The 26,153-nt window shown below is 38.6% G+C and overlaps 1 protein-coding gene across 4 annotated transcripts in view; it reads left to right on the top strand.

Annotated features, from left to right (window-relative positions):
• The window catches only part of LOC139946972 (uncharacterized), a 145,324-nt gene that overhangs the window by 82,531 nt on the left and 36,640 nt on the right, over positions 1 to 26,153 (top strand). For all 4 annotated transcript variants that reach the window (XM_071944768.1, XM_071944769.1, XM_071944770.1 and 1 more), the window contains one exon: positions 19,879 to 19,989. In XM_071944768.1, coding sequence (XP_071800869.1) covers positions 19,879 to 19,989 — 111 coding nt within the window. The remainder of the gene's footprint in view (positions 1 to 19,878; positions 19,990 to 26,153) is intronic.

Below are 26,153 nucleotides of genomic sequence, written 5' to 3' on the forward strand. Positions count from 1 at the left end.
GGTCACAATCTATCGTTCTAATTCATAGTTAAATTTTACTAAATTAACAAGAAAAGTGAACTTAATAACTGTACGAGCCAGAAGACAAGGAAGAGAGAAGACAAGGAAGGAAGATTCAGTTTAAGAGGGAGGAAAAATCTGAAGAATTATTCCAGAGAAAACCGACACAGTCAAGCAGGGACTGGAAAACCTGATCCACATTGTGCCCCTGGTGCAATTGGAACCTTTGACGTGGGAGGCGAGGAAATATACCACTACACCAACATCTACTTTTGTTCTACTCTTTTGACCAAATTGCGCTTACGCTTTCAGTCAGTTTGTTCATTCATGTGGGCATTTTATGTTGGGTCACGTCAAGTGTGGATACTAAGGGCCCAATTTCATAAAGCCTGTAAGCACAAAAATTTGTATAGCATGAAATTTCTTTCTTGATAAAAACAGGATATAACCAACCAAATTGCCGCGTGATTTTCAGGATAAGCAAACAACAGAAATACCAGTACCAAGCAATATGCAACAAATGGAAACTTGGTTTGTAATCTACATTTTGTTCTTATCATCAAGGAAGAAATTTCATGCTAAGCAATTTTTTGTGCTTATAGGCTTTATGAAATTGGGCCATGGTCTTTGCCATACACAAGAATTGGAATCAGATACAAACTTTTCTAAATTTTCAGATTGAAGCTCATCATCATTGCTTAGACTTCTATCCCTCCAGTATTTATAGCGCAGCACTTGGACCCCCTTCTGTGTCTGCCACTCAACCACTCAATGCCCCCGATGAGGGAAGATCAATTCCTCAATCTACTGCATACCTTAGAGATAAATTGATATTAGCATTAGTGATTCGGAGAAAGTCTTTTGACTAAACTTGAGGAGCAGGGAGTTGTTTCTTCGGATTAAGGGTGGCTTTGGACAATGTTTGCTTTTAAGAAGGGAGGAATAAAAGATGAGTAAATATAAGGACAGACCTGTTGAGAGGAGTCTGAGTTTGATCGGGTGGATGTGTATGGACAGAAATATTTGCGTCAACGTTGGTAGTTGTGTGTCTGGAGAGCAAACCGGATATCTCTTGTGGGTTTGATTTAATTGATTTGTTTGTTCCCCTAGGAATGGAATGTAAGAATTCAACTTTATACATTTTAAATGATTCCCAAACTAGAAAGTAGTAATCATAGGGTCATCTTTCCGGTTTTTTATGTGAAGTCATAATTTTTTATCAATTATTTATTTTTAAAATAATAATTATTGTATAGTTTAAATATTCTGTATGGGAATCTAACTTCACTGTAAGTTTTTTATTTCTTGTTTTAGCTTTAGCATATTCTCATCTAGAAAAATATTTAATAGCTGTTGCAAACTGCTTATCAACCACAAGGACCTAAGGTATAAATGCAAAAAAAATGTTAATGGCCTGACGTTTTGACCCTAGCAAGAAAGACTGTGCTAGGGTCGACACGCCAGCCAGGCCATTAAATATTTTTTTGCACATTCTCAATTAGACCCAGTGAAGTACTGCAAACTGAAGTATTGATTAGCAATACCACAAGCTTTTCAATTTTAGTATTTTCAAAACTGGGGTGGTTGGGGCACTTAACAGGTATTTGACAAAAGTCCTTGGCTGTCTGCTGTAAGTAAACAGAAATCAACAGTTGTCTGTTACATCACCCAGAATAGGAACACATAGTTGCCTTGTTGTGGTTTGGTCAGTAAGCTGTGACCATTGTCCAGTTTTATTTGTCCATGTAGAGGGTCAGCCATTTTGTCAGACCTCCAGACTAATCCTGGTCTCTACAATCTTGGCCATATCTGGTTGGGCCCCCGCACCAAGGCCCCCGTGCTGGGCTGTATGTTCCCCCCCCCCCATCCAATGTTGGCTCTCATTGTTTGGTCTAGGCTGATCTGCGCTCCCATTATCATTGAGTTGGGGGACGAGGGAGAGAATGTTTAAAGTCATGATGCGATTGGGTGGCCCAAGCATTTTGGTCGAGCTTGTAGGCTGCTATTATTGTATCCATGGCAGATTGAGACTCAGAGCTTGTCATCTGCTTAAGAACTTTTCATGTGTAACATTTTGCTCTGCTATAGTCCGATGGTCATGAATTTGAAGGACGTCGTTGCTTAAAAATTTCCCATGGAGGTTATTATTTGGCATCATTAAAAAGGGAACAACATTCTCGCTTCTTGTGCAACTTAATCTGGGTCAAAGGTTACATACATCCGTTGCGAGTGTTATACTTTGTTGGTCTGAGTTTTCCCCTTGGATATTTTAATTATTACCTGCAACTATGTCTTGTTTACCTTCACATCTCACCTTGCTCGTTTTTACAAATACCACTTGGCGTTTACATTCTCTTTGGGAGCTTTGCCGAGTTCCCTTGTTGGGAAGATCATCTAAACAAACAAACAAACAAACAACGTTGCGCTTGTGAAATTTTTTTTATGTTGTGTCTGGCTGAGGAGTTGTTTTATTTGTGTCACAATTATTAGGGGGGGGGGGGGTTAAAGGACAACTGCCAGAGGGTTGGAACAAGCTGGAAGAATGAAATCTTTTGTAATAAGAATAAGTAATGGGCAGAGTAATGTTTTTGTGTTACCTGGATCAAGCCAATAATTTAAAAACATGTTTAGCGTCCTCGCCCGCTTCCTCTTTAGAGGCAACCTCCTTTTTTATTCTCTCTTTCTCTTTCTTTTTTTCGAAAAAAAAAAAAAAGGATACATTATATTATGGAGCTTTTTTATAGCGCATTGATCGTTACGATCTCAGACAAAAACAACTTTGAAAAATAGCCCAGCCAGTTATAGCCGAGGCCATTTTGAGAAGAAAAAAAGGCCCTCCTTCTACAACCTTTTTTCAACCAAAAAAGGACACAAAACATGTTTTTGTTTCTATTTGGCTAATAAGCACTTGTCTAACCTTCCTATAAATGTTGACTGATTCAGTTAGTCTCTACAATAAAAAATGGAGGCCACAGACACAATCTTAGTAACTACAGAAACTGCCAAAATATTAGGCACGAGTTCATCCCATGCTCCATCGACTTTGTTGTGGATTAGACCATGAACATTCGGCAAACACACCCATTAAAAGACCCACTTTGGTACGGTCCACTTTCTATGTAAATGAGTCATCAGAATTTCACGTCCCAATTGGCCCACGCAGTGTTATGCAAATTGCAGAGGCGGTTGCTCAGGATTTCCATTGGTGGTTGTATGACTGAGTGTTATCAGCTATGCAAATGAGGTACTGAAGTGTGGAGCAGTACTCTCACTCCAGTGAAAAAATACTACTGTGTGTACAAACTGATGCTACTTGTCAGTAGTGAACATGTGTGGACCAATCTGCTCTTTGGGCTCCGAGATTTGAGATTTTTTGCCGAGGATTTTATAAGCCAACCTCAAGTATGAGGGAATCGGACTCGTGGGTATTGGTGCAGGAGTTATTTTTCAGTCCGCCACGTCGGATTAAAACTGCGGAATCGGAGGCTCGCCCACATGTAAGTGTTACAACTTCTTTCTAAAAAGTTTACGTAAACATCAACACTTTATTTCTAAAATGTTGAACATCTGTTTGGTTAAACTTTTTGGATGGCAATTTCATTAAAATAATTGTTTGTAGGAAAAAAAAATAAAAAATAATAATATTACAGATTTGCAATGTTATGCCAAGTTTAATAGAAAAACCTGTACACCTTGAGACAAGTTTACGGTAAAATCTAACAACTGTTACTGTCATAACTTCTATTTCTACTTCTATGTGATACTCGGCAATGTCCGTAAGTCAGGATGTAACGCCAAGGAAAAAACTAAATGTGCATGCGCAGCGTGGGCGCCTCTCCATAAAGTGGCACTTAAATGAATTTACAAGGTGCAAGTAAAAAGGGACTGCCACTACAACTTCCTTAAACACCTGGTATGTTTGTGAGGATAAGATGTTGGTGAGGATAAGCTACTACATGAACATCTACCTGATGGAAAATTAAAAACGATGTGCTTATCATGGTACATTTCCCTTTTTAATGAAACAGAGCTTACTCATTGAATAATACAGAATTAAAATCCATTTCCCTCTATTTCCCTCTAGTTGTAACATTAAAACACTTGTCAAATGCTGTATTTTTAAATGGTTTTCCCTTTTCGCAAAGGGTGTGCATAACATTAACATTGAAAATTAGAAATATGGGCAGAGATTTACGCATGTATGAAGACTGGTCGTGTTGGAAAACTTCCCTTGAAATATTTTTGCCTGTAATGCTATAGGCCTACTTTTTGAGAAATTAGTGATATAGTAGTTTTGATGTTTGTCCACTGTTTCTTCTGACGTCGATGACCGATTGAGCTTGAGCTCTCATAGTTTTGTTTGTGAAATTTTATTTTTCATGTTTTATGTTTGGTGTACAAAGTACTATACTGGTCTCTGACTATTAATGTTAGTAATCGTGTCCGAGAGCTTATTAGTACTATCTTTTATTTTTTGCACTGTTAGAGGGTGTTTGGTGCACTTATAGTGCTCAAACACAATAGCATTTCATTTCCACTTTCTGAGCGAGTTAGTTTGCATTGTCAAGGTTGAGGGCACACTAGGTGTAGTATTCGTACTTTACGCATACCAACCCACAAAGTGTTCTTTATTCAACCTTACAATTCACGGAAAAATTACTTTGAAGAAGAAAAAAATTCCATAATTCCACACCAATGCTCAAGGTCTGTACAGCATTCGTACTTCGGTAGTTTTGTCTACGGATTAATTCTGATTCAGTGGATCGCCCACAAGCAAATGGAAGTAGAGTTGTTGGTTTTCACAAGTCGACTTTGGTTGTTTTCAAACGGTAAAACCCCCTTCATAGAGAGTCCAGCTTTGGCAAAGCCGAACACACAAACATATGTTTTGCCTGTTTGTTTCCTTTGAAAAATTTGAGTCTCTTTCGGGTGTTAAAGTCTTTGAGTGCCATTATCATACGGGTACGGTCTTTTTTATGTGCCGAAAAGTGTCATTAATCATAATGTCCAATGATATAGGCCTACGTATTGCATGAAAGGGCAATACCACTGAAGAAATACAATTGACTTTGGGATGTAGCAAGGCAAAAATAAATCAGAAAAAATACATTTTGTTTAGTGTGAAAGCTTGGTGTTTTTTTTTAAATACAGAATTTCAAAAATGGTTAAAAACAGTGCCATAGAAACTGAAAAACACTGTACAAAAGTTAAGTGTGATCTGCCGTTTCCTCTTTTTTTTCAATTAGAAAGTCTGCTGCTAAAGTTTAAATACTTCCGTCCAGATTGCAATGTTTACTTTTTTCCGCACATCAACAAAGCGGTCAGACTTTGTCACATTTTTTCCTCGACCATTTCCTGTGTCGTACGTAACCTCATTCCCGCATCTCAAGTGGAATCTTATTTGGTCACCTAGTTCAAGCCCAACAAAGAATTTGTGTTTTATACAATCGTTAGAATTGTATCTACCCCTCCCCCTAGAATAATGATAGGTCTTTATTGTTCATCGACCACAAGATGTTTCAAAGGTTTGTGTATTTGATTTGCCGCACAGCAATAATGATTAATAATTTGCCAAAGTGTTTCAATTCAATGTTTGACACTGGTTTGTGGTCGGCCGTTTCTGGAAATTCGGAGGGGGGGGGGGGTTCAGGTTTTTTTGAGGGGTTGATGATCAGTCCGAGCTGTGTTGTGGTTTATCTGTTGTTGACTTCTAAATGGTCTGGAATAATACTGGAATTGTTCTGCTAAGGTTGAGTCAACTGTTAAAGTATTTCTATGGTTTGAGGTGGGTTTGAGCTATCAGTGTATTTAAGAAGGTAACTATTGTTGTGCATTTTTAAAGCCATTATACACTTTCGGAACAGAAAAAAAAAAAAAAAAGTTCACAGATTTACAAATAACTTACAGGGTTTACAGAAGGTAATGGTGAAAGACTTCTCTTGAAATATTATTCCACGAAATGCTTTACTTTTTGAGAAAACATTAAAACTTGTGAGTACAACCATGTATCAAACTCTTTTACAAGAAAGTGTTGGTACTGAGAAGAATGGGTGTGGTGTCAACATTTCAAATAGTATACTCTGCTCATCTTCCATGGTAACCAGCAAGTTTACTTCTATATTTGTTATTATGATCCACACCATGCAAAGCTTCAAAATCAAATATCACTTTTGTAGATTTGTTCACAAACAATTATTAAATATGATTCTGATCGCGGCGCACCAGCTATTTAGCTTCGAACAGCCTCTCTTCCTCCATGATTGTCCAAATACTTTCCTTTAACAGCTTGTTTACTTAGGCAGTAAAATGCCCATTTTGCATCAGAAAAGGCCCTTGCATGTTGCCCACGAGCCAGAACTCATTGAAAGCATGCTGGAAAAAAAAGAGCCACGTATGTCAACAGGATTTCTCCACTCCATTATGTTTTGGTTCCATAATCGTGGTTTTCTATGGGAACCAACGTTGTGAAACGAACCAAGTATATTATTAGAGATCACCATCCTAAAGGTCTTTCCATTTTATGTTTCTTTTTCCCTTCATCATTACTTAAACTCAAACATGACCATATTTGGTTTAATAACCCAGCCGTGACTGGAGCTTAACAAAATAATCTATTCAGTTTTGTTGACGATAAAAAGTTTATCATCCAGTAGAGGAAAGTATGAAATGCTGTGACGATATCACATCATCCAACTCGGGACACTCTGCATACGTAGGGAGCTTGTATCCGAGTGCCTGGTGAAGAAAGTCGGGCTTTGTGATGTACTTCTCTAGAGCTGACGATACTCTCTAGATGCAAAAGAGTGAAAAGGCACTCTTTGAAGAGCCATATAAGGGACAACTCTTTTTCATGTGGTCTTCCACGCTTTTATAGATTGAAGGTTGCATCTTTTTGAGTGATTTTTCGCTCAGTCCTGGAGTGAAACCCCTCTAAAAGCGTGAAATAACCACCACTCTTTTTAAAGAGCCATATGAGGGACGACTCGAAATGTAAAGATTGGTGTTTTTCACTCTTTTACATTTAGAGGGTACTGATGTTCCTTCAAAATAGAGTTCAATTTCAGTGTTAACTGTGGCATAAAGGTTCAGATTTTGTGTAGGTGGGCGTGAATAATTCACCTTGGCTTTGATGCGTATTTTTTTTCCTGAACCCGTGACGGAAAAATCATCCATGTGTATCGCACCACTCAGAAACTCTGCCAAGAAAAACATGCCACTGTTCATTCACAGATTCAACCTATCTTTGTCAGCTCCAAAATCTGTTTACAGAAATTGTAACACAGGCACGCTTGCAGGATCATTAAAGGCACTGGATACTATTGGTAGTTACTCAAAACAATTGTTAGCATAAAAACTTACTTCGGTAACGAGCAATGGAGAGTTGATAGTATAAAACATTGTGAGAAAACAGCTCCCTCTGAAGTAACGTTGTTTTTGAGAAAGAGGTAATTTCTCACTCAAAAAAAAAAAAGACTTTAGCTGAAGGCTTTTGTTATGCATCTGAAGGCACACAAAGTAATGCATCAAGGCTGTTTTTTCTTTCACTATTCTCTTGCTTAATTTATGACCAACTGAGCCCAAATTTTCACAATTTTTGTTATTTTATGCTTATATGTTGAGATACACCAAGTTAAAAAAATGGTCTTTGACAATTTCAAAGCGTGTCCAGTGCCTTTAAAGCGTGGAGATTCGTTTCCCAATGGAGTCAGACGTGCGTGCTATTTAGTAGGGGTTAGTGATTGTTGCCTCTGCCATTCATTTTATGACAGGAGTGGATCAAAGAGAGCGGCCACTTTCTTTTGATGTCACTTTCTATTGAAGTGTGTCGCCAGAGGGGGGAGGCTTTGTGCCCAATCAACCAACTTGGTATGCTGTTTCTGAATTGAGTGAGCTCAGGCTCAGCTCGTTGACGTAGAGTTCTGAATTGCAGTCCTGCATAAGTTGGATTGTCGATGGCAGAAATGACTCGATCAGCATCATTAGAGAAGTCTTTCTCTCTCTCATAGTCTTGTGACTGCCGGTGAAAGTTTTTTTTTGTATTAGGTGGAAAAAAGGATTGAGTTTTTAAGATTTTGAGGTATTAAGACTTGGTTAGTATTGCTTTGATGGGTTACACGTACATAGGCTATATGCCATTTACAAGGAGATGATGCGTTGTTGGTCTTACAATCTCTTCTGTCTCCTGAGGATGACTAGAGCAAGCTAGTCGAAACGTTGAGACCAATTTAAGAACTCACTCCGCGGTAGTGCAGTTAATTACGATCCTATAAGCTAAAGTAGTTGTCCAAGCCAACTTTCTATACCTTCCCCAGGGTAGTAGTTAAACATCAGGACAGTTCTTTTCAGAACTGAGAAGTCTCTGAACATTCCATAAATCTACTCCGCGAATAAAGCAAGACAGCTCTCTAAGAACAAGCTCTACCTGGCAAGTAAATACACACATTGTGTTACTGCAAACCAAATATATATTGGTCTAACACGCCATATCTTTCAACTTGACACTCCTGGCACAGGGTATGAGACGAGTGATGTTGTAACTGCAGTACTGTCTTGGCTTAATTTTTAAAAAGATGCAAACAAGAGTTATCTAAACAGAGTTAAGCATTGAGAAAGGTCAGTAAGATTATTGTTAAATGGCCTAAAATCTTAAACAAACAAAACACTCTGTAGCTTTGAGCCAGGGTTCGGTAAAGGGGTGTCCAAATTTGCTTGTACACTTACAATATATTTGATAATTATACTGAAATCTAATCTACCAACAAGATATTCAAGGCGCTTTACTTTTCTTCAGAAGATAGGTTATTGAAGTTATTTACATTTCTTCTCTTCAAACACTTCACTTTCTTTAAATTTCCAGTTCCCAACACTTCTATTTTTAAACAAACCTTCATAAGATTGTTTATGTACCCGTATATTATTCATTGTTTTTTATCTACGCCTTCGCATAATATTTTATTGCTTTACTTTTCTGATAAAGTGTTATGACATTGAATTAGTAAATGCTTCTCGAAATTACCATAAAAAGTGTATGGTTGAAGTACCACCAGGTTATATTGCAGCTTTTCAATGTTTTTTTTTTGCTGTTCTGAAAACATGTCGTCTCGTTTTAGTATGACAAGTAATGTCTTTTGAATAATGTGATTTAAGTAGCGTGAAGCATGATTTGTTTTGGAAGTACATCTGGCAAATCCTTGTTGTTCCATATGTACAAGGGCAAAGACATAGTTTAGGGGCTTTTCCATCTCTTTTTTTTTTGGGGGGGTGCTGGTTGCACCACTGAGCAGCCCCTTGGGTGAAAAATAAAACTTAAATTTTTAATTTTGAAGGGTACATCAGAGCAGTTAAATCTCTCTAAATCTGCAGAAAGTTCCCTAAAAATAAACCAGTCTTTTAATTTTCTCATGGACAGATTTGATATTCTCCCCACTGTGGAAACTTTTCCCTATTATGTTGAATTAAATTAAAACTATCTCCATGATTGCTGCACAGAATCTTCCTGATTGCAAGATGCGAATATGTTAACTGCTCTACAATTGTTTGGTTTTATCTTTCTCCAAGGTTTAATATTCTAGGTTTGCATGCATGGATCCTACCTGTACAAAAGCAAACTTTGATATTCGGGAATCACACAAACAGCACACCAGATGGTCTCAGTGATGCTAATCAGTAGTTACTATTCTTGTCAACAAATTCAAACAGTCATTAACGGCTTTTACAAAATAATCTGGGAAAACCTTGAGTAGAACTCCTAATGCAAAGGATGCTAAAGCGAATTCATCAGGTGATTAACTTGTAAAATTACATCGCTGGTTTGTTTGCAGATGTATTTGCTTTTATTGTTGTTTATTTTAATCCAACACAACACTGGGTTTGCATCAGGCATCTGGGTTTGTTGTTGTTGCTGTTGCTGTTGCTGTTGCTGTTGCTGTTGCTGTTGCTGTTGCTGTTGTTGTTGCTGTTGTTGTTGTTGTTGAGGTTGAGGCCTATTATCATGGCCGACTCTTATTCAAAATTCAAAACTCAAAATTTATCCGTCAGAAGAAATAACAGTTGTCAAATATCAGGTGCTTGTTGGCACACCTCCCAATACTTCCTGTGCAGGGTTCTCAAAAAAAAAATCAAAACTGGGGGAATTTTGGACTCAAATTTAGGGATATTGTTTGATGCACAAGGTCTTTGGAATGTTTTCCACTTTGTGCTTTGTTTTAAAAGCTCTGCGTTGCAATCTGGGGTAGTCTATATTGCTTTCTCTTGATGTTCTTTGTGAAATATTTGTTTGCGTGTATCGGCCAAAATGTATGCGTATCAGCCATAACAAGCCATGAGAAGTATTTATTTTTGTTATAATAATTACAGACCGCACATATCTGCTTGTGCATGGAGAGAAACCCTACTGTAGTTAGCAGCTCAAGTTTACGCTGCTCGGAGACTCTTGAGACAATTGCTGTTGGACCCTGCCAATTGTAGAAAATTCTTGAAAACGTCTCCCCTGTACATGACTTAACTAAAGCCCCGGTTCCCCATCGCTTTCAAACATTGTGTATGGTTACATTTTCTGATGTAATTCAGTTGTATGTTTTTGTGTTTATTTTGTGTAAACACTGTACTGTGAACTGCCTTGATAAACTATAAACTTGAAACCATTGTCCAAAGCAATTAATTGAGTAACCTCAAACACCTACACCAATCTGGTTAGGTGTGAACATCATCCTGGTTATAGGTGTGAATTTGACATGATGGGTGTTTATTGTCCAATTGTTCAGCTGGTACTTGATAGCCCATGGTTCCTGTGCATATAACTGCCTGGCCAACACCCTATTAAGAAGGTGTGAAACACAAATTAGTTGACTCTGACTGGGGGTTCCTTTGTCCATATGGTCCATGTCAAGCACATACAGTTGTCAGGTTGGTTGTTCAGTAGGTTTGGTTTGGAGGTAGAAATGTGTTGAAGGCAGTGGACACTATTGGTAACTACTCAAAACAACTATTAGCATAAAACCTTACTGGTAACGAGTTATAGGGAGAGGTTGATAGTATAAAACACTCTCCCTCTGAAGATTTTCGAGAAAGAAGTGATTTTCCAGGACTTTCATTTCTGAGACTTCGGGTTTAGAATTTGAGGTCTAGAAATCAAGAATCTGACTAATCTAACTTCCTGACTATTCGCAACTTTGAGGACCAATTGAGCTCAAATTTTCACAGGGTAGTTATTTTGTGCATATGTTGAGATACACCAACTGAGAAGACTGGTCTTTGTCAATTACCAATAGTATCCTGAGTCTTTAACAGTAACCACAGAGTAACACAATTTGTCAGGGTAAACTGCCCATCAGACAGCTTTAGGTAAACTTTGTGCAAGTGACTAAAGTCGACCATTTAGCGATTTCGCATGGTACCCAGGATGTAATGCATGCGCAGGTAACCAGGGAATATTGAATAGGGGTTGATAAATGGTCGTTCCTCTGGAACTTGCCAACAGACCTTCCAACAGAGGGTTTAACTCTAAACCATTTCAGGTTTATGTTTTAGTATGGTTTGTGAACAGAATAAAAAATCACTAGGCTAATTAATAGACTTATGTCGAGCTGATGTAAGATCATTACATAACACGTACATAAGTTAACAAAGGTCCACTGGCTAAAATAAGTTTAAAAAGAACAATTAAGGACTGGTTATAAAGTTATGGTGCGGCTGGCTAGTTCAGTTGTTTAGAAACAACCAAGGCTCTTCCGACTTTGTGAAGCGATGTGAAAGAGTTATGAATGAGGCAAGTGAGAACATTAAATTATGGTTGGCAAAGCGTTGACAGAAGAGTCACATGTAGAGGCACATGTGTTAAAACGTGGCGGAACACGTGTTTTTGGAGCTGTGTCCATTTGTAACACTTTCGTTTGTTTGAGTTTCTTGCGTTGTTTCCAATTAAGAAAGTGTCATTGTTTATATTTATTACAGTAACAGTATCACTGTTTTCTCTGCTCTTGTAAGTGGTTCTTTCAAGCCAAAAAACAATTACTAAACCAGTGCCATTAGTAACAGAAGCCGCTGTAAAAACAGTTTCAAGTCCTCACACCTTGGCGTCACATCCTTGATTTGTTCCTGGCTTTTTGCCCTTAAAATCTCCGCCAGCCTTATCAACATTCTTCGGTAAACCACTTGATAAAGGAAAATGTGGAAAGAAAGAGGTTGCAATTCCCCCTTGTTTTGTGTACATTCGTTGCTTGAGCAAAATGGAGCTGTGGACACACTGTCTTCGCCTCTGGGTTTAGAGGAGCAAAAGAATTGTCCGCAGTGTTTTTCAAAAGCTTGCTTTGTACTCTCTCTGGACAAACTCATTGAGTGTCCAAGCAGCAATATAATAACAACAATCTTGAATGGTTTCTTAAGTTTGTCTAAGGACTCGTTAAAAAGAAAGTTCCAGGCCAGCCAACCTGTTTAGACACAATAAATAAAAAAACATGTTTAGCATTCTGCCTTTTTGAAAAAAATTAGGAGGGCCTTTTTTTTTTCTTTTTTTAATATTATATAAACAGGCTGCACGACACATTTTTGAAAATCAAGGGCTTGGCTTTTTAACAAAATAAAACTTGTTTTTGTCTAAGATCGTTCAAATTTTTTTTTTTTTAAGGAAATATTGTGACATTTAATTATAATCCTATGAAAAAAAAAGCAAAAAGGAGGTGGCCTCTGAAAAGGAAGCGTAAGGGGACACTAAACATTTTTATTTTATTTTTTTTTGGGGGGGGGGGGCTTAGTTCTTGAAGTACTGGAGGAGATTGTTGGAGAAAGTAAACAACCCACCTTGGCGCTTTTTTCTATTTCTTTTTTTCTTTTTAATTGTTTTCAACTGGAGTGAGAAGTAGTGACGAGGGGTTGCAGTAATTGTCTCTCTGCGGTAATAGGGAGTCATTAACTCCTCTATGTGAAATGTGTTTAAACAGAGAACGTTTGTACTGTGCAATCTATAACCAATTCCTTTCTTGTGTATTTATTTTGGCGGCAATTATAACAAAACTACAAATCCAGGGTTGAGATGTCTTCTTTGACTTGAGTTGTTCTCTTTGACTTGAAAGGAGGGGGGTAAAGCCAATTACTTTATGGAACCCGTGAGTCCTTTTGAATACTTCGAAAGGGGCAACAGTGGCCAAGAGGAAAATGAAATTTTTAATAATTAGAGTAATATAATACAGCATTTGTAAGGCATTGTTTCCTGTTAACCATTCAAAGGCACTTGTCTAGTAAGTTAAAGGCAGTGGACACTATTGGTAATTACTCAAGTTAATTATTTGCATAAAACCTCACTTGTTGACAAGTAATGGCTAGAGGTTGATTAGTATAAAACATTGTGAGAAATGGCTCCCTCTGAAGTGACAAAGGTTTCGAGAAAGAAGTAATTTTCCACGAATTTGATTTTAAGGCCTCAGAATTTGACTTTGAGGTCTCGAAATCAAGCATTTGAAAGCGTACAACTTCATGTGACAAGGATGTTCTTTTCTTTCGTTATTTTATCTTGCAACTTCAACGACCAATTGAGCTCAAATTTTCACAGTTTTTTTTTATATGCATATGTTGAGATGCACCAAGTGAGAAGACTGGTCTTTGACAATTACCAATAGTGTCCATGTGGATTTCACAAAGGTAGTCCTAACTTGGGACTAGTCCTAGGCAATGCTAAGAGATAGGGCCAGTCCTAAGTTAGGTTCAGTTACTGATCCTATTTTAGGACTGGTCCTATCTCTTAGCATTGCCTAGGACTAGTCCTAAGTTAGGACTACCTTTGTGAAATCCACCCCAGTGTCTTTAAAAAGGGAACAACATCAACTAAGCAACAATATCAGCTGGAAACCAGTTACATGTACATTGTTTGGCACTATTTGGCTGGCGATCACCATGTGTGCTTGGTGAACCAAATTGTGGTTGTGTAATGGGGTTATATACTTGTTATGTTATTGCCATTATGATGTTATGAAATCGTTCAATGGTCAGTATCAACAACATATTCAGGGATTTCATTTTTATCTGATGGCTTAGATAATAATCTTGTTTATTTACCAGACCCCAGAAGGCGAATCAGGAAAATATAAAACAGTTTACCTGGCCCAATTTCATAGAGCTGCTTTAAGCAGAACACAAATCAATAACCATGCTTAGCAAAAGTATGCAGGATACCAGTCAAAAGGTTTACTCGCTACTTTTTTGTTGATTGGCAAGCCTGGGCCCAGTTTAGTAGAGTAACTTTTTGAGCAAAAACAAAATGCTTAACAATTATTTAAAATAATAATAATAAGACTTGTAATGCGCACATACATATCCACACTGCTGGGTGTTCAAGGCGCATGTTCTACTAAGCATGGTACCATTTACAGATTGTATGGTACCATTTACAGATTGTACATGTGACATCATAATTTGGCTGGTAACCTAATTCTGGTAAGCATAATTTTGTTGTGCTTAGCTACTTTTTGTGCTTTAAAAGTAACTCTATGAAACTGGGCCCGAATCCCATGTTATAATAATAATAATAATAATAGTGGCTTAAATAGCCAAAGTACGATACAACATTCCGGTTCCCGTTTTTTACAAAATCAACGGTTAGGGGCTGTTAGGGGTCATTCAGAGTCCAAAATGTTATATAACATCCCAAGAGATAATTACATTTGAAGAATCAGTGTTATTTACACAGTGAGTATTTTTAGAAGCTATACTGGTTTTAAAAGCGGCGCCCGATTTTCACTCAGTCATTTGTTGAGATGTATGTTTGTACTCCTATACAAAACCCCCTACCCCCCTTTCATGCAGCTTCAATCAAAGCCCCCAGCTAGTCTCCCCCATGGGTAATTTATCACAGCTTTTACGCTAATATAACCCAACCATCCTCCCAACTGGTTTTCATTGGACTCTGGCCAGATTGCTTTATGAATGACCCTCTACTATGTCCTTCCAGTGGTCTTATTTACATAACGACTGAAAGAACGTAAGCCCCCCCCTTTCATCCACCCGCACGTCCCCCCCCCCTCCACATACAGCACACCAATACATTTGCGTACACCTATTGGGCTTTCTGTATTGAAAAAATCTCCTTTGGTTTTGTACAAAAATGACTAGTGAGGACACCTGAAAACAAAGAACCGACTAGCGAGGACCTATTGTCCCTAATGTAAAATGTTCTTCGGAGGGTAGGCAATACAAACACACCAATCCCTGTTAGACTGTCTACTTCCCTCTTCCATGCATTGCTTGCCGTAAACTTGTTCAGTGACTTTACTACTATAGCCAGCAGGACTATAGTTCTCATTTCACAAGTCCACCAACTTTTTGCTGAAGTCCAAAATTCATGTCAAAAGAGAGAAGATTTCTTCAGCTAGCCGCTTAAACCACTTCGGAATGAATTTCGACTTGTGTCTTGGCTAGCATTTGGCCAGTGGACCACTGCCACAAGTCCCGTCTGACAGTGCCTATTTACCATTTGTGATGTTACCAATTCTCTGATTCACCTCACCTTTTTTAATAGCCAGTCATTTTGATACTGACTCGTTCTACCACCAGTAAGCCCCTCTTCCAAACGCATGAAAGTGTACCCGCACAATCCACATCTTCCCCGTCTCATACCACCCCCCCCCCCCCTAAATTTCAGTCTCTTCAAGCACCTCTCAACCCCCCCCCCCCCAACCAGAAGATAATCACCATATGAATAGCCAGTTTATCTTCACTGAGGTATTGAAGGACAGCCGCTTAATCTATGCCATAATCCCTTCCTATTCAAAACGAACTTTGACTGGCTGTTACTTCTGCTACTTGTGAGTGTTTGGCCAACTAAAAATAAAAACATGTGTAGCATCCCGACCGCTTTGCTTTTTTAGAGGCCGCCTCCTTTTTTTCTTTTCTTTTTTAAACAGGAAAAAAGGATACATTTAAACAATCTCAGACGACAGAAAATAAACTTGGAAAAAAGCCCAGCCGGTTGTCTTTAAAAACATGCCGTGCCGCCATTTTGAAGAAAAATAAATGAGAACAAAAATCGTCCTTCCTTTTTTAAAAAGCAGGACGCTAAACATGTCTTTTTTATTTATGTGGCCTTTCTTCTGCTACTTGCTTCTCTAGTAGTAGTACCACTCACTAGCGACGCTCATTGTTAACGCAGAAGTCAGAACTCAGTGAACGGGGATTGTTATCTGGAGCCGACGCTCGACGCTCCGCCACATTGATTCTTGTTTATTTGTTTGCGTGAATTCAATATGGCTGGATCTTGAGAAATAATATGTCTCACATATTTGAGGAAGTCCACTGGGTTGATGTGAGTATAATTTTCTCTAATAACAAAATTATATTTGGGGAGTGGATGTTGGTGAACGGTTCTTGGTTCGTTCGGGGAGGTGGAAGTAGCTTACTGTCACAGGGCTTAACTCTGCTTGAATCTTGTTGTAATGCAGCTATTGTGTGAGTTCTTGTGTGGGCTGTATTGAGATGAAAATCTTGGTATGAGCATAAAGAAAGGGCTCGATATGGGATGAGACAGGACTCGATGGGATGAGAAAGGATTCGATGGGATGAGAAAGGTCTTTTGTCGAGGGGGAAAGTTGTGCTAATCCTACCCCAGTTCATCCAAAGGAAACTGTCGTAACGTCATCCAGGTTTACTTTGACGTATGTGCGATCACGTCAACCATTTTAATGAGGGAGATGTTGTTGGTAAACAAGTAAACAAGGAACGTGAAGAACAAATCACAAACTTGTTGAACGTGAAAGTTTGATGTGTGTAATTATCCTGTAATTATTATACATTCAAAGTAGTTTCACCTTTCTTTTTTTTCATTGACACAAATGAATACTCATCAAATCATTTCATGAAATTGTCGTACATTTGTTTTGTTTCCTCAAAAGGGAAAAACAAACACCCCAGGAGAAACTTTAAAAAAATTACACGTTTTACCTGGTCGTCCAGGAGGAAGTTTGTCTCCAAAAAGTCACAACAAAATGTATTAGTGCCTTTGGCCTCGTCTTTGGAGAAAGGTGACCAAATGGTGTGGACTTACGAGAGTAAGGCGTTAAGAAAGATGTCTCTTTGTGTTTAATGGGTGAAACTTCTTTCTACTTGGCCCATTCCCCTCCCTTCGCCCCCTTTATAACTTGTGTGAAATATGCCCCATTAAATCCCCATGCTTACTAGTCCATGGCACTAAGTGCTGTATATTTATACTCCAATACTCCTTTTCTATTCAATTTCCTAGCATTAACTGCTGTTAACAGCAACAGGTATTTTTTAATGGAATTCTTTGGCTATTTAGCAATTACAGGTCAGTTTATTTTTTATGGCCTTTTTGAAGGTTACAGGGACAAGTTATTTCAATTTCACTGTATATATTTAGGTTTATGATGTTTGTATTTCAAACTCATGTAGGATTTATGGCATTGTTTTGCTGGATAAGATATTTTGTAAGTTCTTACAGATATACTCGGGTCTCATAATAACCCATGGCACCCGCATCAATTGGCGTGGTGTCCTTTGCTTTTGCTGTCGTGTCTGCAAAGTTCCAATACAAATTTACATTTCCCTCGTCTATAGAGTGCCACTAACCAGAGGCTCTGCCCCTTCAAGAGCAAAGTTTTAGGCCTGTATATCGTGTTGTTTCTTGTCTCTTTTGGAAGAGGTCCAATGCTCTAAAAAGAGCCCGTTGATTTATTCCCGACTAAAAATAAAATATAAAGTGCCTCCCAAAGAGTCGGAGCTTGAATGGATTTCCGTCGTAACATATTAGCTGTCCAACGTGTAATTGTTACCAGGCGGGGACAATGCCACGGTCACTGTACAGTTTTAATACAATTCGGACAATGATCGCAGAGTTCAAACGCAGGATGCCGACTGTTGCAGGTTACAGTTTTTTATGCTTTAACGTCCAGTGAGGCGTGCGGACAGAACAAATACAACGCACACCTCGGCCAGGCCAAGTACACACTGGGTTCAAGGGGTGGAATGAATAATAAAAAAAACACCTTGGTGTAAAAGTATAAGCGGCAGAGGGGAACGAGGGGCCAGTTTCTGCTGGAGCGGATGCATTTATTATACATGTCGGCCATATTTGACCATTATCCAATTAACCGTGTGGTTTTGTCATGAAGTTGAAGGTTACATGCTGTTTATGTTTCGGCAAAGTGCATGGCGATTCTTTTTGTGTGTTTTGTGTCAGGGTTATTTGTAGGTACTTTTTTGTGAGGTTTGCAAAGTTTTTGTGAAGTTGATATTCGGAATTGTTACATTGTCATAAAGAACTAGGTCACAGGTGCGTTGCTTTGATTTACAGATTAGAGGAAAAAGTTGGGTTTTTTGTTCATGAGAAGAGGAGGGTGGATGGTGTTTCAGAGGAGGCAAGATGGCACTGCTGTTTTTTTACCATAACTGGACTGATTATCAATCAGGGTTGGTGATCTTCGGAATGAGTTCTGGTTCGGGAATGATATCCTGCTAGCCCTTACTGGATCAGTGGTCGGTTTCACAAAGAGTAAGGACCTACAAGTCCTAAATTAGGACTAGTCCTAAGAGATATTAAAAACTTGAGGCTAGTCTCCAGTCATTTGTCCTAATCGAGATAAATCCTAACTCTTTGTGAAATCCACCCCTGGACAAAGGACAACTCAGATGACATATTTCAGCAAAGTGCATTGTTCGTGAGAAGAAAAGTTTTTTTTTTCATGTTTTATTCCAGAGGTGGGAGGCGGAGGCTGACGATGGAGATTGCAGAAAAGTTCATGGTCCTTTAAAACGATCTCTCTCTCTCGTTTGCCGTGTCTCCATCTCTTTACCCTCTCTATACACATCCTACTTCCATGTAGTTTTCCCACGCTTCAGATGAGGCAGAAATAATGCACCTGGTAACCGCACATCACCGGTCAGCGGCACTTTACTCAACCTCTTCTTTCCACGGACTGGGCTCACTAAATCAAAAACAGTGGAGCACACACCCTCATTAAAATCCCACCGGCAATTACCAGACTACCGTTGCATGGATTCCACCCTGCCCCTCATTTTGTCTTGTGTTTCAGATTATTGACATCAGGATATTAATTTGTTTCAGATACAAAGTTAATCATTGTGCTAAGTTTCTAACATTAATTGTGTTAAATACCGTGGCCCAATTTCATTGAGGCCCAATTTCAAAAGCAGGATACCAGTCACAGATTGTACATGTTACATGCTATTTTGGCTGATAACTATTCTGGTAAGCATAATTTTGTAGTGCTTAGTTATTTTTCTGCGAAAAAAAAAAAAGCATCACTATGAAATTGGCCCAAAGTGACTAAGCCATGTATGTGAATTATATATTTTTCCCGCGGGATCCAAATGGCTGATCATTACAGCCAATTAATAAAGCTGTGATAAAAGTTAGATCTAATTATTTTAAGCCGGTATCCCGGACGCTGGTTATAACAGACATCTGGATGTCTGATGGTCACCAGTCGATGACCACATCCTGAGCTGTGTATATCCAGGGGTTCCCCAGTAGAGCTTCTTCAGTGCAAAACAAAACAGCTAAGCACAAGTTAAGTTTGCTTAGCAGAATGAGGTTACCAGCAAAAATACCATATTATGTACCCAGATAAGCATATATTTGTGGAAATGTCAACCCTGCATGGGCCCAATATCTTAAAGCCTGTCACCACAAAAACTTGCTAAGCACAAACAAATCTTGCTTAGCAAAAATAGGTCACCAACCAGAATACCATACAGTTACCATTGCTGTGACTGGTAACCTTCTAGTTTCTTACTTAGCAAATGAATTTGCTCAGCAGAATTTCTGATTAACAGCTTAAGGAAAACGGACCCTGATCTTTATTGACAGCTAATTAATTTTCCTTCCATTTTGTTTCCCCCCTTTTTATTGTTTAGGTCCAGCGTGTTTCTCAATATGACAAGTATTTATCGGAGTATTACAACCACACACCGCCCTCGCATCCAGACTACAGTGATGTCTGCCAAGCAACACGCAGTATCAGATCGGTAAGAATTTACTCATTTCTTTTATCAGTCTCATGAAATTCCAGTTATGAATTTGAAACCGTCTGAGATAGATAGATAGAATCGCTGATGTGATCGTGAGTCGGGGAAAATGTGCCAGAAATAGCCCCAACGACATCTGTGGCAATCATACAGCCACTTACAAGTCCTCGTCAGTTTCTCACGATGTTCTGAAAAGTGTAGTCTTGTTGCAAGACGATGGAAAGGTCTAGTTGTGCTGCGAGAAGGGAGCGAGCGGGGGATCGCGATAGTTGAGTGATGGTGCGGATAACAATGTTGTACACCAAGAACTACATTATTCAGATTGTAGTGAGACAAGTTCAATGTGATGGGAGCTTTATCAACATCATACATATAGTTGCTTACAGAAGTTTGTTTTGCTTAGCAGAGTTTTATAGAGTACATTATTGTGGCTGTTTTAGGGAATGCAGACATCAGTTGATGCGAGATCAAATCGTTACCCTTTGTGCGATATCTTTACATCATCGGGGCTCTCATGACCAAGATTATGTACCAACAAATTCCTCCATGTATTCCAAAGTAGAACCATTCCCAGATAAGAATGTAGTCACGGAATGCACACGACTGGTAGTTTGTCACAGTTAAATGAAAACATTCAAGCATAGCAGATAGAATGTACATTATAGGCTATTTCTGTATGCACCTGCTCGGATACATGCGTCGTTTCCTTAAAATAACTGCCCCTAGAAACTGAGCGCCAACAGTCCTTAGGATTTCAAAAGCACTGAGTGAACACATGGCGCTTAAAGGTGGTTATTGTTTAGTTTTTGTCAGTGTAACGCAAGTTGATCAATACATGCAAATTGATCAAGAAAGATGCAAATTGATCAAGAAAGATACATGTACGAAAAATCAGTGGTGTGAACAGAAAAAAAATTATCCTACAACTGCGGTGTATTTGAGTAAATAAGATTAAAAGTTTGCTCTTGACGATGTCAATGGAAGATGTTTGATGAAATGCTGCAGAGAGCAAAGCCTTAAAAGAAATTAACGGAAGCAGCTTTTGAAAAGGGTACAACCTTCGTCTCAAAGTGTTCTTTGAGGGAAATACGCCCCATTCCAAGGACAACTGGTTGTCTCCATGTTTCAAATCTGTACACAAAGGCAAGATTTAAAGTGTACAGTTATGTTAAAATATGCATCCCCCTGTATTGGTTTAGCCGAGTAGCGCATATTAATGTTGCACAGGCTGTATACTCCACAGGGAGATGAGATGATTTAAGGAATGAATTTCAGGCCCGGTGACCAGGGGTAATAATGCAGGAAGCGCTTTGAGATGCGCTATATAAGGGAAGGTGTACGTTTGGTGTTTAGCAATGCAGGACAGAAACTGATGAAGAGCCATCACAGCTCGGGGACACCACTGAAAATAAACTAAAACTAAACTAATGCATTCGGTAATCACTCTTTAAATTGATGGCAATAAAAACTATTGGTTAGAACCCTATACAAAAGCTTTCAATAGTATAAAGATAGCCTATTGAAGAGTTTGCGGTAACACCATGTAATGACTATCTCTAAATGAGTTGGGATGGTTCTAAAAAGAACCAGTGGTTTGTTAAACCAACGGTTCTTTTCAGAACCACCCCCAACTCATTTAGAGATAGTCATTACATGGTGTTACCGCAAACTCTTCTATATCTTGTTTCCACCATGCAAAGTTTCAAATCCTACTTAATAGTAGGCCTATAAAGCATTTTGAGAAACATTTTTACTTTGAGGTAGTGAGGTTATGTAAGTTTTCAGTTTTAAGGCCCCAAAGTTTGAATCTGAGAAGAGTTGATGTCAGTAAATGCTTCTTAATAGATTGTGTGCTCCTATTAGGGATTATTCTTCCTGCGTGGACATATTTGCTGCTGATTTTCAGTGATATCTTAAAAACCGTGACCACCTTTTGTAATGAAACTCTCACATATCAATATAAACCACAAGGGAAACTGACTGGGTAAATTTGTAAATGATTTTGGGGGTTGAACAAAGAATTGACTAGAGTGGGATTCGAACCAACGACCTCCGGATTAACTCTCACATGTTAGTTTTATTGTATATATCTACATTTGAATAGGATCAAAAGATTCAAACTGTTCTAAAAACCTTTCCTTTGGGTTCTCTTCTTTGCCCAGGGCTGGTAGTTTGTATACAAAGCCCTTGGGCAAACAGATTCTAGGTGGTATGCGAAGTTGGTAGGATGGGGATCAGCGGTTGTGAATTCTTTGGGGGTCGGTTTGTCGAGAGGAGAAGGGGGGACGGTGCTGAAAGAGATTAGGGATAATACGAGTGGGGTTTAGTGCTTTGTGAAGAGCCAACAGGATTTGCTGGCCCCCCATTATGGTTTATATTTAGATCGTTTTCAGTTCCTTGTTTAGAAACGACTTTGATGAGATTTCCGCTTTCAGCTCCACTTTCCTGAAGAAGAAGAAGAAATTCATCTGGTGTGAATGAGCTGTTGCAAAACTGCTTTATACCAACCAAGAGAGGACCTATTGTATTTATACAAAGAAATTGTAAATGTTCTCACAATTCCCTGGGGTGGATTTCACAAAGGTAGTCCTACCTTAGGACTAGTCCTAGGCAATGCAAAGAGATAGGACCAGTCCTAAGTTAGGATGAGTTACTGGTCCTAACTTAGGACTGGCCCTATCTCTTAGCATTGCCTAGGACCAGTCCTAAGTTAGGACTACCTTTGTGAAATCCACCCCTAGTTATTCATAAAAATTATAAGTTTCTAAAAGTGTGGACAAACATGAACAACTGTTTGTCACAAAAGTGTCTGTCCAATGTTCGTAGAGACTTATTTCACATTGTTATTTTCTTAATGGCCACAGCAATATATCACTTTTATTGCCTTCAATCTTCCAAGGGTTGGGAATTGTACTGGCACATTATTATGTAATGTGTTTATTATTCTTTCTTCACTTTCCAGGCCATGTCTGTCTTTTTCAAATGACCTTGTAATTTCTAAGGGTCACAGACTGATTTATTACTTTTTGCTACATACCAAAAATTATTCATGAATTATTCATGAACAATCGAGGGAATGTACAAGAAAAAGACTAGGACAAAAAAGTTGCCTTTAATTGTTACAGAGTTTTCTTTTTGGGCCATGAGTGTAGAATTGCCCAATGTGTCTACCTCAAATCTGAGCTTTCTGACAGATTGTTAGTAATCGCAGAGATTTAACGGGTAACCACATAGTATTGCAGCAATGCTGGGCGTAATATGGTCACTTCACAGATTTGTTTTCTCTTCGGATGGAATTTCGGGTTCACCAGGCGTACTTTTTCCTTTTTAAACACAGTATGAGGAGAAAGTGTTGACACCGCGGATAATCCGATGGGTTAATGTTGGGGTATGCAGGGGAAGGCATTCACTTTGTGTCAGTACGTCGTCGTGGGGGGAGGGAGTGTTTGTTCCCGAACAGGGAAGCCAACGATTGTTCAAACTTTTGTAAGAAGTTTGCTGAGATACGCAAGGAGCCACCCACCTGGCTACTTGGGTATTAGGATGTTTGATAAAGGTACAAGGTCGTGACCAAATCGATGGCTACGGCTACTGCTAGATTTCCACATCATCATGTGTTGAAGGATAGATATTCTTGGCTATACACCGTGGCAACAGTCGTAGCCGTAACTATAGCAGCTACTTCGGATATGGCCTGATCTATAACTTTGGTTAATAGGAAGCTGAATCAAAGGCATTGGACACCATTGGCGAAATTGTCAACGACCAGTATTCTCACTTGGTGTATCCCCAACGTATGCGTAAAATAACAAGCCTCAATTGGCCATTGAAATTGCAAGAGAATAATGACAGAAAACAACACCCTTGTTGCACAAATGTGTGTGCTTTCAGATGCCTAATAATAAAAGCTTCAGGCTTGAAGTCTTTTATTATTTGGGTGAGAAATTAACTCTTACTCAAAAACTACATTACTTCAGAGGGAGCCGTTTCTCACAAGGTTTTATACTATCGGCAGCTCTCCATTGCTTTTTACGAAGTATTAAGTTATTCTGCTAATGATTATTTTTTAGTATTTACCAGTAGTGTCCTATGCTTTTAATTGATAGTAACCCCTTGTGACCTTAACCCTACATAACTTAACTTAAAACAATCCAAGGCTCTCATCCCAACTCAAATAAAAAATTTACAAAACTGTTATCAAACAAGTTTTAAAAGCCGAGTTATGTAACGGTCGGTTTATTATCTCTCCCAAGCACCGATGCTTATACAAAACTAAACCGATCTCCTTATCGGTCAACCTTTTGTTTATTAAGATCACCGTTAGAAATGTGAATTGTGCGACCCTAAACAGATGCGCCAAGGACTCTGTGAATGCATTTTAGATCATTTCTAAACGATTTAATAAACACGTTTTGACGATAAAGAAGATTAGCGCTCAGTGGCGAGGACGCGAGGTTCGATATTATCTATCCTCGTGGATAATACATAACTCTGTGAAATTGATACATAATTGAGGCTATTATAAATACATTATGAGTGTACAGTCAGCACTGATCGCTCAATTAAGAAACATGAGTAAACTGTTTGTTTTTTTGTCGTGGAATGTTGTTATAATAAACCCTTGGTTGACATATTAGATGGCTTAACATACTAATACATCATCTGATAAAAATTTACAAATTGATGTTGGGGAATCTTTTTACCCTGTTTGTAAACTTTGTTAGGATACTCTTCAAGTATTTTGTAAACCAAAATTGAAACTAAACTATACAGCTTGTGTCATTCAGTCATTGCTTGGGTTCAATATATCATAATTGCTTCTCTTCAGCCAGGTGTAGCAGGATTTGTTTCGACTTCTGGATTAATGTGCAGGCGCTCTATGAACAAAATACTGTTAACAAGACTGGACCTGTTCACCAGCAAGTGACGATGTGTCATTACGAACCTCTCTGACTGGTACTTACAGAACACAGTTATAATCAGATAGCAGCTATAGTCAAATGCCCAGCATACATTCAAACGTCATTAAAACAGCCAGCCTAACCCTGCTATCAAAACATGTGGAACAAAACTCCCTCCCCTTGCATTGGTGCAATCAATGTTTGCTCTTGAGATTCCCAGCAGTTTTAATCACTGCGATAAAAACTCCTGTAAACGCTGGCCTTTTAAAATCCTTTGTTAACAAATTGACTGATAGTGGCCGAGCAGTTTTCGGTAATAGATAGTTGTTTTTACAGCAGAAGAGAACGGAAGAGAGTGTGTACAGGGATAGATCCGTCGTTGTTTTAAGGCATTTCCCTTTTTTCTGGAGTAGTTTGGAAATCCACATCACCTTCCTGTTTAGCTTTAACCGACTTGTTTTGTTTTGGCGTTGGGGCTTGTTGTTTTTGTGTACCTGGAAATAGATAGGTGAGTTTAGCATGTTAAATAACGTAATGTTCAAGGTTGGTTTTATTTGAGGAAGTGATTTTGAGCATAACTCTATCAGACCTGGGCCCAATTTCAGAAAGCTGTTTTAAGTAGAAATTCTGCTTAGCAATAAATTTCTTTGCTTAGTAAAAAATGAGTGGGCCACCAGTTTGCAACAAAATTAACTTTATGGATCTTTGGCTGTTAAGCAAGATTTTTCTGTGATTTTATAAAGTTGGGCCCTGATACTGAACACATGCCCCTGGTCAAAGTCGTAGTGTCCCGAGCGCTTGCCGATAATCATGAAGATGCTGGGTCCGATTGGTGTACGATGTGACCCGAAAATGTATATTATTTTTTTAAATGGCTCTTTTAATAAATTTAAGTAAGTTGTATGTTTTCATGTTAAGGTTGTGTAAATTAAAAATTGTGTCATAAATATTGCTTTATTTCAGCCTCATCAAATAGTTAATATCTTTTATCTTCCCAGTGATTTTGACACTAAGGAAACTAAACTTGAATCTGAAAAATCTGCAACTCATGCATTACATCCCTCGTTCTTTTCTGAACTCCTCATGAGTGTATTATGTACATCATGGTATCTCCGCAAACCTGACTAGATTGGTTAAGACATGACATCCCCAATAATGGCAAAGTTCCCATCTCTCCTATCACAGTGCGTCACTAGTTGACGTTTGAATAGACATAATTATTGTGTCTTGCCATTCAAATTACAAATCTTGTTTTGTAGTTTC

The sequence above is a fragment of the Asterias amurensis genome, chromosome 14 (genome assembly GCF_032118995.1).
Source record: "Asterias amurensis chromosome 14, ASM3211899v1".
Taxonomy (NCBI): domain Eukaryota; kingdom Metazoa; phylum Echinodermata; class Asteroidea; order Forcipulatida; family Asteriidae; genus Asterias; species Asterias amurensis.